General features: G+C 37.8%; 1 protein-coding gene across 1 annotated transcript in view; it reads right to left on the bottom strand.

The window, feature by feature from the left end:
* PPP2R5A (protein phosphatase 2 regulatory subunit B'alpha) overlaps positions 1 to 13,029 on the bottom strand; it is a 46,273-nt gene extending 33,244 nt beyond the window's left edge. Inside the window, exon 1 of the mRNA XM_026845869.1 lies at positions 12,687 to 13,029. Within this exon, the coding sequence (XP_026701670.1) occupies positions 12,687 to 12,837 (151 nt within the window). The 5' untranslated portion in view covers positions 12,838 to 13,029. The remainder of the gene's footprint in view (positions 1 to 12,686) is intronic.
* Positions 13,030 to 13,035: the final 6 nt, after the last annotated feature.

The raw sequence follows: 13,035 nt of genomic DNA, 5'->3' as shown, positions 1-13,035 counted from the left end.
TTTTTTTTTTTTGGGGGGGGGGGGTTGGGGGTGGGTGTTAAAATCAGTTTCAGCTCCTTTTTAAAGGAAACTGTAGCCCCTGTATGAAATCTCACAGTATACTTGGCTACACTGGTAGTCTATGACATTCTCCAGTAACTCCATACACCTATAAGAGAAGTTCCCACAATTCCAGCTTTTGGTAACTCAACAGCCTAACTGAAACTGGTGAGGCTACTCAAACAAGCGCTCATGCAGCATCTTATGCATCCAAGGAATCTTGTCATCAGTATTTTCAGGTTTTCTCACATAGAAAAAAAAAACTTTGCCACCCTAATGATAAGTGCCATTTCCTCATAGACTAGGGTTGTAGGTTTTCCCCTCACCCCTCTATTCAGAGTTCAACAGCCTATGTTTTCAAATTACCCATTATCCCAATGTCTACAGCAGTTGCTGGAACTCTGGAAGGGGCTAAGTAAGTTCCTCTGTTTTCAGTTTCCAGGTCAGCTAAGGGAGTCAGATACAGCAATATTATATATATTAAAAGTTAACCAACTCCCTATACAGTAGTAGGTTTGTTCAATGGAGAAGGAGGTTTGGAAGATGACAAAGTAGAATGGTATTCTCAAACATTATGCTACAAAGAAATTCATGTTACATATAGGAGATAACCAAAACAAAGACTCGGTACAAATGGCACATTGGCCAACCCTATTTAGGACCCATGTGCTTATACTAACACTTAACCTCTTCATTTCAGAAATCAAAAGGATTGCAAAAGAGCAATCAAGATAATCTCAGCTTGTTGCACTTCCACCTATAGGTAAACTGTTCTGCAGATAGTTGTCGGGCAGGACTTCCACTAAGAGATCTGCATGAACAATACTTCAAAAATACACTGTGACATCTTGCTTGCTCAACTGTGCCCACAGCACATGTTTTATCCAAGTTAATATATACCTTTCTCCAACCAGTTGTGCAAAGTCAAGTTAAAACTGCCAAAACAAACCAACCTGATAAAAATCATACCACCATCCAAGTAAATCTCCATTTTCTTTAGCTAGGAAGTCAGAACTTTTGTCATGAGAATATTCTGGATTGAAGACTAGTTCTGTGATACATGCCAGGGAAGAACAAGAGAAAAAAAAAAAAAAAAAAAAGAAAAAAGAAAAAACAGAAACCACACATTAGAAGTAAAACTAGGGGAGGATAACAATAAACAATTACTTTCATTCATACACAGCATTGTGGTTTCCTAAGTTAGTTACAAAGTCTAGGCTATAGATAATTTTGAAGTCCTTTACTGAATGTATTCCTGAAAAGCTATCTTCCATTCAATAACAGATACTGTTTGTTTAGATGGTTTCACCTGCCACTCCACATGACCAGAAGTTGACCTTAACAAACCAGTCCAGAAAATCTGAAAAACCTATGTTGATCTAACAAATGACTCCCTGCAGTGATGGCAAGCTTCAAGTATCTTATCTAGATTGCTTCTACCATCTTTATTATAATCTCATATAGTTAAGAATGTTCAGCTACTACCACATTAAATCCCTTGATTTTAATGAAGATTTGAGTCAACCAAGACACTTCAGACAGTAAGCAAGTACCCTGCTGAAGTGCTTTCATATTAATAGCCCTATTTCCTACTAATTCAGACGACATGCAGTCAGATGCAAAAAGTAATAGAAATTACTCTCTTGGTCCTCAAAATTTAAATAGTTAGACTCCAGTATAACCAGGTCTGCCACAGTTTACCTCATTTCTACCACACTTTCTCAAAAGGAGATATAAAGCACCATTGATCCCTTAAACAAAAAACTTGCCAAACATACCAACCACTGGACCAGGAACATAAAACACCCTGAAGTCATCCTTAACAAAATTTACAACTTGAACAATACAATGATCTCCTCAAGAGCATGCCACCAGTTCAGAACCTAACTGAAACTCAGCTTCATGCAACAACAACAACAACAACAACAACAAAACAAAACAAAAAAATCAAAGCAGAAAAAAAAACCCCTCCACTTACTGTCTAATGACGACACAGTTGAATCAATGCTGCCTTTGAAGGTATTGAGAAGTCTAGCAATTTGTGTATGGTTAATTCTATGTAAGTTTTGTTCAGGGTGATACTAGATTTATTATAAAAGGCAAAGTTTCACTTCTTACACAGCTGAAGTGTATGTTTTCAAAAAACTATTATGCTACTCCTCTCATATTTGAAACCAGCTTTCTTCCACCAGTAAGCCAACCATTATGTTCCCCAACGCATTCGTTTATGTTTTTGGCATACACTGCTACTGTATTTGCTGACCTCATTTAAAACCCATCAAGCAGTTTTAATGACTGATCATATGCCAGGATGGGCCTATTTTGAATATAACCAGAGGCTCTAAGAGCTTAGCATTCTCTCCTGCATGCAAGACATTAGGCCAAATAATGGTTTCACTGGCTTGACAAAGGCATAATAGCTCATGATTATTAAGTAATAGTCATAATAAAATAATTTAAAATAGAAACCCCGCTTCTTTAAGGAATATAGTGTTAAATTTCTGGGTGATAAATCCCATCACAGAATTAACATGCACAGCCAGGTCATTAAACTGGGAAAGAAGGGAGAATAATTGATTTCTGGAATGGGAAATTGTTTCTCAGATGCGAATATGAGATATATGGCAACCTTTAACTCAAAATTACAAAAGTTGATACAAAGCCCTGAGAATTAAAAGTGCTTTCCCAAAACAGAAAACACAACTCCTAAATAGCTGTTGTTATATTGAAATGCAACAAAGGTTTTTGTTATGGTAAAACATACCTGCTTTCAAAAAGTCCTCCTAACAAGAGGGCAAATAAAGGTCAAGGTAAAGTCCTGGGTATATAAACAGGTCCTCTCTAAAGTCGAACTCGGGTTACATTGTATTAGACACAAGCTGAAAGTACCACAGAAAAGCTGGCACACAACTCATGGTAACTGTTACTCCTGGTAACTCACTCACCTGCCAGGAAAATTAAGCCACCAGCAAGACTCAAGAGACTCTACAGAAAGTAGAAGAAACTACAGATCAAGTTTATAAGACTGTCAAATCAAAAAGATCTGAAGGGACAATCCATATGATGCTGCTTGTTCCTGACACATGAACTGTTAATTACACTCTTCCTCAAACATAAGCATTTGACCTTAAAGAAATATTATTTATTGAAGTGTAAGGGTTCAATACAATTTTGGATATTCACATGTAATTTTGAAGATGTAAAACAAGCCTTCATGCTGTGACAAGGCAGACTCAAGGAACTGTTTCACATCTACCCTGCTAAGAATTAAAAGAAGACTAATCTGAACAAGCTCTGCTCCCTATTTTACCCCCCCAACAGCTGTAGTACTATGTACGTACATTACCAGGGAATAAAGACAGCTGAAAAGCAGGTGACAAAGTTGTGTGCCACACAGACTCAGTAAAAACTTAAGCTCAATACCCATTATACAGTACTGTAGAAAAAGCATTCTCTATTCATAGGAACAGAAACACTTTGCTTGACCAGAAGACCAAAACAAATCGATTTGCACTTTTTAAGCTTAAAAGGCCAGAAACTGTTATTTACAATTTGAGTAAGTTCCCTTTTTATTAAGTCAACTGCAAAACTCCTGTCTGACTGAAATGATGGTATTTTATAATTAGTGAGAATTGATAATGAAGTATGTCATAAGTGTATCTAGTGTGGAATACTGGGGTTTTTTTAAATCTATCAACTTGTGTTCTTCCCCAATAATTTTCTCACCTTATCTAAGCATAAAATTATTTTTGAATAAGACACCAAACTAGAGCAACTTCAACACCACGCTATAAAATGCAAATCAACATTACAAATCAAGTTTGTCTGCATTTTCCCAGCAACTGAAGAAACATTCATGTTGTTTTCACACAGCAAAATTAGTGCTGAGTGTAATACAAAAATACCTTTTATTTGAAACCAAGGGGTAGCTTTTAAACATTACTTCAGAGGTACAGAAACTCATTTTGCAGTTAATTTAGCATTCAGCTATTTTAAATGTGTGAAGGGGATGTATACAGGAATAATTTAATAGGAAGTCTGTGCCAAACGAAACATGCAATCTAGCTTTTCAAAAACCAGGGAAACACCTCCTCTTCCCTTGAATCCCCATGTAAATCCAGGTGGAAGTTACAGATAGCAGATTAACTCTTCAGATAAGTATATATATTTTATAAATTTTCACAATTCTCTCAGACAAACAAGATAATGACACACTTTATAATAAGTGTTACAGTAGGAAGAACTAAGATTAAATTAGACTGGAAACACAGGTGGAATCCTGGTTCTGCTGGATTTGATGACCTAACTCCCACTGACCTCAATGTGAATAGATAATCCTGAGCGGATGAATATTCAAGCACTTGTAGGATCTCTTCACCCACTTCACTTAAATTAAACATTTAGCCTCATTAATAGAAGGTTGAGCTACTTTCAAAATCAATTTTAACCATACTCTTAACCGTTAGGTTCTTTCTATCAAAAACTGTAAACATCAAGTGTTCAGTAATGAGGGATCCTACACTGAAGTATATTCCCATCTGGCAAAATCTCTTGGCTATTTTTACACCATATTGATGTACTGAGTTTATTTTGTTCCTGCTTCCTACTCTTAAGGGAAAATACACACCAATATAAGCTACTGAATCTTGTCCTTCCTGACTGTACTGTGGGACCCTGCCTATACCTCTCTAGGGGGTTCTAACATTTGCATCTTAATTTTTTATCTCAAAATAATGACAGTTTTCCTGCAGAATCTTAGCAATGTTGAAATGCACAAGTTTATTCCATATATGAGTCAGAACCTAAGTTAAATTCTCATCATTTGTTGCTGTTACATACACAAGGAACCAAAATTTACACCTCTCAAGAAGATTTCAGTCATATATGTATACCATAATTTAAGCAAGCATAGAATTTTTAAAGAAAAATACCACATACTCTTCAAAAGCTTTACCCAATTACACTAAATTGTTTTTTTAAAAAGAAAAAACAAAACACTTTATTCCCCTACACTTTTCCTTAGAATTTTACTTGGGAAGAAATTAATGAAATAGAAGCTGTGCTTTCATTTTTTAAAGGACCAACCATCTACAGAAACAAAGTAACCTATTAAATCACTTCTAAAAGTTCACTTGTTTCATGCAGGGATGCACCCTGCTAATTCTCAAATACAGCAAAAGCAGAAGTAAAGCTTCATATTCAGACAAATTGCTGTGACTTTTTATCCCTGCTCTTCTTCAGATCAGCCTTCCTGGCCCATGCTATATTGTCCTTCTCTGAACTCACTCACCTCACCTCCTCTTTCAGTTCCGAGAAAAATCTACCCTGCTGTTTTCACCTCTGTTATTCACAGCTTGTCAGCTCTCCAATGGTGTGATGGTCTCAGATATAAACTTCTAATGAGTAATTTGAAAAATTAAACTTGTACAATACATTGAAAGTTTTCCTGTCATGGTAGGGAGTCGCTTTAATGCCTTTAATTCTCAAAGGCTTAAAACCCACTTGCTAGAATTAGAACATCTTCCTTTTGCAGCACTATTCTTGAATATACACATACAAATATCATTTTTGTTGCTATTTGCACCTTGGCCTCCCAGCTCCAAAGCAAAATTAATATTTCTCTTCTGAACCCTATCATATCAATGAAGCTGGCAAAAAACCTACTGATTTCACCAAAGCTTTGCTTGGTAAAACAGTAAGAAACAATGGCAAAAGTGAGAACAAGATAAAAATCTTTTCCCAGTGGCGGCCAGGCAACCCAACAGCACAATTTGAAAAAAAAAAAAAAAACAAAAACCAACAACAAAAACAAACAAACCAAAAACTGTATCCTTTTCCCTTCATCATTTTCACAGCAGCAATACATGCTACTACTTAAGCAGGCTACAGGTCACCTAAAATTGCAATAAGACTGCTGTCTCTTCCCATAGCCTCCATACCCTTAAAGTACCAAGGCCTAGTATCTTACATCTACATTCCACCAGCTCTTCTCAGCTTCACTTCCCACCCCCACCATATAGTAGCCAGGAGCACAATGACTAAAAGTTAATTTCATGCTCTAATCATGGTTATTGCAGTTACATTCTCCTCATTTTTAAATTCTAAAGTAAAGACTCTCATTTGGAGAGCCAACTTATCTACAATCAATTCCTGATGTACAGGACAAAAACCTTAAGCCAAAGAAGTTTTAGGAACGTCACGGGAAACTCAAAAACCATAGTTGCAATGAAAAATTATGAAGAAACTAGAAGAGAGTACAGTAAGAAACATTTCCAGAAAGTTTCACTGCTAACAGGAGTGTTGAGACTCAAAATACTGCAGCTACTGGAGAGGAGCTAGCCTCTTCCCTCTCCTCCCACTTTGGCTTCTCTAACCAGCCCACCAATTCCATTCTGTCCCCTACCTTGTAAGACACTTCTGGGGTCTTGCTTGTAGAAAAATACAGGTTTTCCATACACTTTGTTGCCATGCCTAACAGTACTACAGATGAGAAAACCAAACAAAAGCCATGCACAGTAGCTTCACTGAGCATAGTAGATGAGAGCAGTGGTAGATATTGAAGTACCTATACAGAATAGCATAGCAGATACCAAATCACCAGTCTTGCTACTGAACTACAACAGCTACTGATCATGTCTTAGAATGTGGATCAAATTAGATCAATTTTCATGAAGACCTATGTGCTAAGCTCCAAAGTACAGCAAACATTAAACCTCAAGGCAGTTCGTTTTGTTGGGTTGTGTTGGGTTTTTTTTTTTAATACTGACACCATGCAATTTATTTTTCCTCTAGTCTTTGAAGCAGTTTGAACTGTTTTTGCTGAAACTAAGAAAACTAGCCTGAGAAAGAGTTCCAAATAAAACTGTCCATACTTGGCATGGAAAACTTAAGTCCAAACAGTTTAGCAATGCTGTAAGCAGCTGAGAATAAGGTCTTGTGAAGGAAGATTGTAGACGACCTTAACTGTGATAAGCTCTATCTTTAAGTCAAAAGTATACTATGAAGTAGGCATCTTGCAGAGAACATACTTCATTGGCCATGAACTCAGCAAAACTTAACAGAAACTAGTTCAGTGACTGTCTGATAAAAATCAATGATTCAGACATTAAAAAGAAACTGTCACTGTCGGTCCAGTTTCTAGCAGAGCATTTTGCCAAGGGAGTCTTATAAGACAGATGTTATTTACTACCTATTCATCTAGCTCAGCTGTGGTTCCAACCTTCAAAATCCACATGCTGTTATGAGACTATAAATATAATTTTAGCCTGCTAGATTAAAACAGGAGTCAGGACTACAATGGCATAGAAGCTGAATTTTATATCTTTCCCAATGGAAGTGTCTTTTTTCATAAGAACACAATACATATCCCTTCTGTGCTTAAAAGGAAAATTAATCTGCCCAGAACTGTTGGTATGACACCTTTTCAAATGCACTGAATGATTTTAAGATAGATAGATATTAAAAAAAATACAATCTGTAGATTGAAGTAATCTTCTTTTGATCAGATAGCCTGAAGCAATAAGTAATTCCATTTTTATTTCCTACAGCAACTAACATTAAATTCAGCACCTGCAAAACTAATATCTGACTAAACTAGAAAGCAATGAATATGGAAAAAGAAATCTGATACTAAGCTGGCACACAGAAGATGTGCAAGATTTAAATAGAAAAGTTCATGTGAAGACTGTCAATAGGCTCTATATTTAGGAGTTGCTCTTGATGGAAGTATATTCTAAGACCAAAAATTCAAGTCTAAGGGTAAAAAAGGTCAATTTGTTGAGCATTAAAGACTAAATGTTCCACTCCATAAACTAGGAATAGTTCCTTAATATAGAAAAAAAATTAAACAGCTCATTTTTCATGGAACTAACTAGAATATTAAAAAAAAAATCTTGAAGCTTTTTTAGCTATTATAGGTTCTCTATTTCTCAAGATTGTAACTTCACTAAAAAGAAGTTTTAACTACTTTATAGGATGCCCTGCTGAGATTATACAGAAGAGTTAAACCTAAATTCCTCACAGAACATCCTCAATCTTCATCTGAAATAAAGATTATCTCTCTCAAGGAAAAACTCACCCAAGATCACAGTTGCAAGGGATGTTGAATACAGAAGGTAGAGGATGGGGGACTACAGAAGAGGGAATAACAACGAATCATGAGGGATACAAGATAAAGTGCAAATCCAAAACAGAAAACTGTCATTTCACTTACAAATATTTATTAAGGGTGTAGTAAACCATTCTCAAGTTCTGAAGGACATTTTACTTGGGGAGCAAAAGCAATTTAATATGAGAATTCCTCTCAGCTGTTTTTAACTCCACTTAGTTTTGTTGCTCTGATGCACACAGTATATGACTCAAAGCATTCAAAGTTTAGGGTTGGAACTGACCCTGGCATATTTAATAATGTTAAAATTTTACCCATAAGCAAGCTTATTAGGCCTTTCTGTAACGTTTCCACAAAAGCTTAGCTTGAAGACAACACCTGGTTTTCAATCAAACACAAGCTCTCTCTCAAGGGTTTAAGTAAAGAAAATACTATTGTTAACACCTCTTTTAGATCCCGTATTTCAGCTCTGAAACTACACACTGGAAGGTCTTCTTAAAAATGTCTTATTCCAGTATACTTCACCACTGTAACTCTCAGCCCCACAGAGATCATTATAACCATTGCTAGCCTGTGGTTGAAAGATTTCTGGACCACCTTCCAGTTCTTCTGTTGTAAAGTCCAGAGTTTTCTTGGTGGGGAAACAGTTTAATTTGGAAGTGAATACTAAGAATTTCTTCTCATATATTTATTCTCTGAGCATGATATAGGAAACAAGCCTGTGGTGACATGCATCTTCCCAAATGGATATTCACTATTAGGAAGATCACAGAAAGGCATCAGGAAATGTTTATTCATTCCAGCTGCACTTGACATGTTCAGTACACAGAGAAAAAATGGTGTATTTGCTTTACAACCGGACAGACCATATTAACTGTACTAATTAAAAGCAACAAGTTATGTTTTCTATTCACTGTTTTCCACCTATATTCTTACATGCTTCTTCAACCAAAAATTACAAACAAGTATGCATACTTTTACTGTAATGAGTCAGATCAGGTTCCAAGGTCAAGTTGTATCTCTTTTTTCAAAAATGAAGGTAACTGCATGTGCTATCACAATCTTTTAAAACAACTTGCTATTGAGACAAAATTACCGCTTCTTAAGATTTTAAAAACAACACTTCCTTTGCCAGATTTCTTTAAACTCCCCAATCTAAGAATTGTCCATGAAGTGATAAAATCCTGCTGTTAGCCAGCACGTTACTTGGCTGCAGATTTTTCAAAGGATTTGTATTATGTAAACTGTAAAGTAACAAAATGAAAAGGAGATGGAGGGAAAGGAATTTCAACTTCTAACAGGTTTAACAAGAGGGTTTTTTTTCTTTTAAATACAGTCACTGGGTCTTCAGTATTTCTTATTCAGCTTCTAAAGAGTACAGTAAAATGGACACTCTCCTGAATAATAAACACACAGTAAACATGCTAACTTAACTGAAGAACACATTACTAATTATCTTATGTATCCTGACATCAGTCAGGTTTTGCGGAGCTTTTATCTAAAAATTATAGATATCATCACACACAAAAATAAGCCAAAAGTTAATGACACCACACAGTTTTACAGCCCCTCCTCTCAATCTCATTTCCCCAACAAAACCTCCAAAGTGAAGAGTACCTACTCTTTGGGACTGTTACCTACTACTTGCAGATACAGTTCTTCTCCTAGCAGTGACAGAACATGCAGCCAAATTAAGAAATTTTGGTAATATGCAGCAGCAGTACTATTAACTCCAGAAATACATACAGGCTTTCAAACAACACAACTATGAAAGCATGTTACACAATCTGATCTGGCCATTTCAGTGGCAAACAAACAACAATCCCTAGATAAAAGGAAAAAAACCCACAACACTATCTACCCAAGAAGGTAGGTTTTAACGTGGATGGGTAATTTTTATTTTTGTTCTGGAACATCTCTCCTCCCAGTAAAGTAGATGTAAGTATTTTAGGCCACAAACCTATCAGGGAGTTTTAGAATACTGTTTATACTTACTTCAGAATATCTGTTCTTAAAAGCGATGAAACAAGACAGTAACTTTAAACAAGATTAAATATTTTACAGCAGCGTAATACCAAACTGCTTTCTCATCCACAAAATGCTACTTTTCTCCCAATAAAAGCTTCAAACACCTCAGATTTAACCATTTATTTGAAGATATCTGGAAAAGCAAAAAGTCTTCATCTAATTTCGTAAGTGTATGCTGAGCACCCTCAGGCATCAGTATGACTGTACTTTCCTTTTTCAGCCCCTCCCTAGGAAGGCTCATCTACTACTCTGTAGATGATACTACACTGGCAGCATCACAACTATTACCGAATTCCATATTAACTTCAAGTAATAAAGCAAAGCTTCATCTTCCCAAGACATAAATGATTAGAACAAGAAGTTTTACAAAATTATATGTTTACAGAGAAAGCAAACACTTTCCTTCTAGACGCTTTTTTTGGTTTGGGGGGCAAGGGAGATTCAAAAGAGGAAGGGAGTGGGAGCCCTTCAAGCAGATGGAGAGAAATCATCCTATGTCCATAGCTATGTTCAGGACAAATATAACATCACAAACCCAAAGGAGAAAACATGCAGAAAAGCACTGTCTGACTTTCTGCTGACTGGCCAGTGAGGATACTGTAACTCATGAAAGTGTATTTTGCCCACAATTCATGTTCTGAAGCTGGTTTAGAGGGCAATTTAAATCATAAGCATAATGACAGGTGAGATCCTCCTTTAAGAATTTAAGACAATTCAAACTACTATACAACTCTGCATAACTGAAGAAATTCCTCTGATAGTTTATGGCCTTGAATTTCTGAACATCTGAGCTGCTGATCCCATGCAAATCTCTGTGTTATAAGTAAAAAGCTGTAAAACCACACTCACAAAAGATTTAATCAGACCGAGTTACAGAATTAATATAAAAGTCCCAGCTCAACAAAGAACGTAAACTTGGGACATTTTGCTGATTTAAACGGGAACTACTGCCTGCATAAAGTATGTATGTTTAACTGTTTGCTGGATCAGGATTCAAACTTTCTGAAGTCTGCCACCTATGTGCAGTATTGACCAAGTGCTTTTACAAGGTCTCAAGTGTGGTTTTATAAAAATAATCCGAGGAAAATATACTGTCTAAACAGCATGTGACTAAATCTTGATTTCAAACCAACTATTCCAGTTATAAATCCCTCAAATCAAACTAGTGTACCAAGACAGGACACAACTTCAAAGAAAGCCCAAACCAAGCAGCAAGAACACCCTTGCTGTTGCTAAAGTAAAACCCATGGCTGCTGCAATAAACATGCTGAAAAAAAGCAAAACAACAACCTCCTCTTGTTATTCTTCTACCCAAGCTTATTTGTGTTTAATAACATTTCTGCCAGTTTTATAGTTTGTGTACATCTGCCACTCGGAAGTAGGAAAAAAAAAAAATCGTCTCGAAATACAATGCATGACTGTAAAAGCCATGAAAATCAAACATAAAATTACTTAGTATCTAGGAATATTTTTAAGTTTGCCATATTTCATTCAGATTTGGGGTATTTGCTGCAAATCGTCAGATGTTTTCCACCATCATATGATACAGCTTCAAAAACCTTAAGACTTTAGTGTAAAATTAACACGCTGGGTCATGTTAAGGTAATCTCTCTCCCGTATTTTCCAGGTCCCTGTCAAATACTTTAATAACAAGTTTATATTCTCTGCCTAATAATTTTTGCCATTCTTAGAAGAAGAAATAACAGAAATTGACTTTCAAAGGTCTAGAAGGTTGCAATTAGCTTTAGTTTTATTTGCATAATCTAACGAACTGAGCATTTTCAGATTTTAGCTCCAGTACAAAGGCTACAACCTTCACCTAACTATTTTTATGTCAGCAATGCCAGCATCTACAATTTCCATTCACTTGTGAGCATTCGCATACAGCACCACGTAGGACAAGGTCTCTGAGGAAACTCCTGATGGTTAAAACAAGACGGGCAAAACGTCATTCAAACACCGTCCAGAAGTGATGGGAAGGAACAAAACACAAACTCTCTCCGGTAACTCAGGATATTATGCCAGAGGCACAGAGTTCCTCTTTGCAAAATCCCCCGGGGGAGGAGCCACCGCTCGCTCCTAGGTTTTAGTACTCAACTCCCCTGCACTTCTCAACAAAACTTAGCGTCTCCATTTCCTGCAGTAAGCCCTCAAAAAGCACACCTGCCCTCCTAAGACTTACTTCTAAATCTCCCCGAGGAGGGGTGGCGAATTAATGGAGCCAGTCCCCGGGGCAGCAGACGAGAACCGACCTGTACGACACTTGTTTACGTGAGCAGAGGAGCCGAGCCCATCCGCACGCAGAATTGCTCCCGCGGGGTCCCCACCTGGAAAGCCCCAGGAACGGAGGAGGAGACGGCCAGAGGGTGCAGGGAAGGGGACAAGCCAGGGCAGGCAGGGACAGGGCAAAGCGGTGTCAGAGGAGACAGCCCCGGGCGGCCGGGAGCACCGGCACCTGTAGCCCCAGGGCTGGGGCGAGCAAGGGAGGGCCGGGAAGGACGCCGGACGGTACCTTTGAGCTGGGGCAGCGGCGAGAGCTCCACCTGGCTGCTCTGGCTGCGGAACTGCGAGGAGCCCTGCGAGCGCTTCTGCCTCTGAGCCTTGCGCACCGATTTCCGTGTGAAGCCATCCACTTTCTCCGCGGCAGAGATGGCCGCCGACATGGCTGGGCGGTGAGGCGGCGCGGGGGGACGTCGCTCTCCAGAAGCATATATTAAAGCGGAGGAAGAAGCGGGCGAGCAAAAAACGGGCTTTAAAAAAAAAAAAAAAAACCAAAAAAAACAACCCAAAAGAAAGCCAAGTCCTCCCTGCCTGCGTACACCACACCGACGGGAAGAGAGGACGAGAGGGCTGGCGTCCGA

Source organism: Athene cunicularia (assembly GCF_003259725.1).
Source record: "Athene cunicularia isolate RWA chromosome 3 unlocalized genomic scaffold, athCun1 chr3_part1, whole genome shotgun sequence".
Lineage (NCBI taxonomy): Eukaryota > Metazoa > Chordata > Aves > Strigiformes > Strigidae > Athene > Athene cunicularia.
Note: the sequence above shows the minus strand (reverse complement) of the source record. Positions and strands in the feature narration are given on the sequence as shown.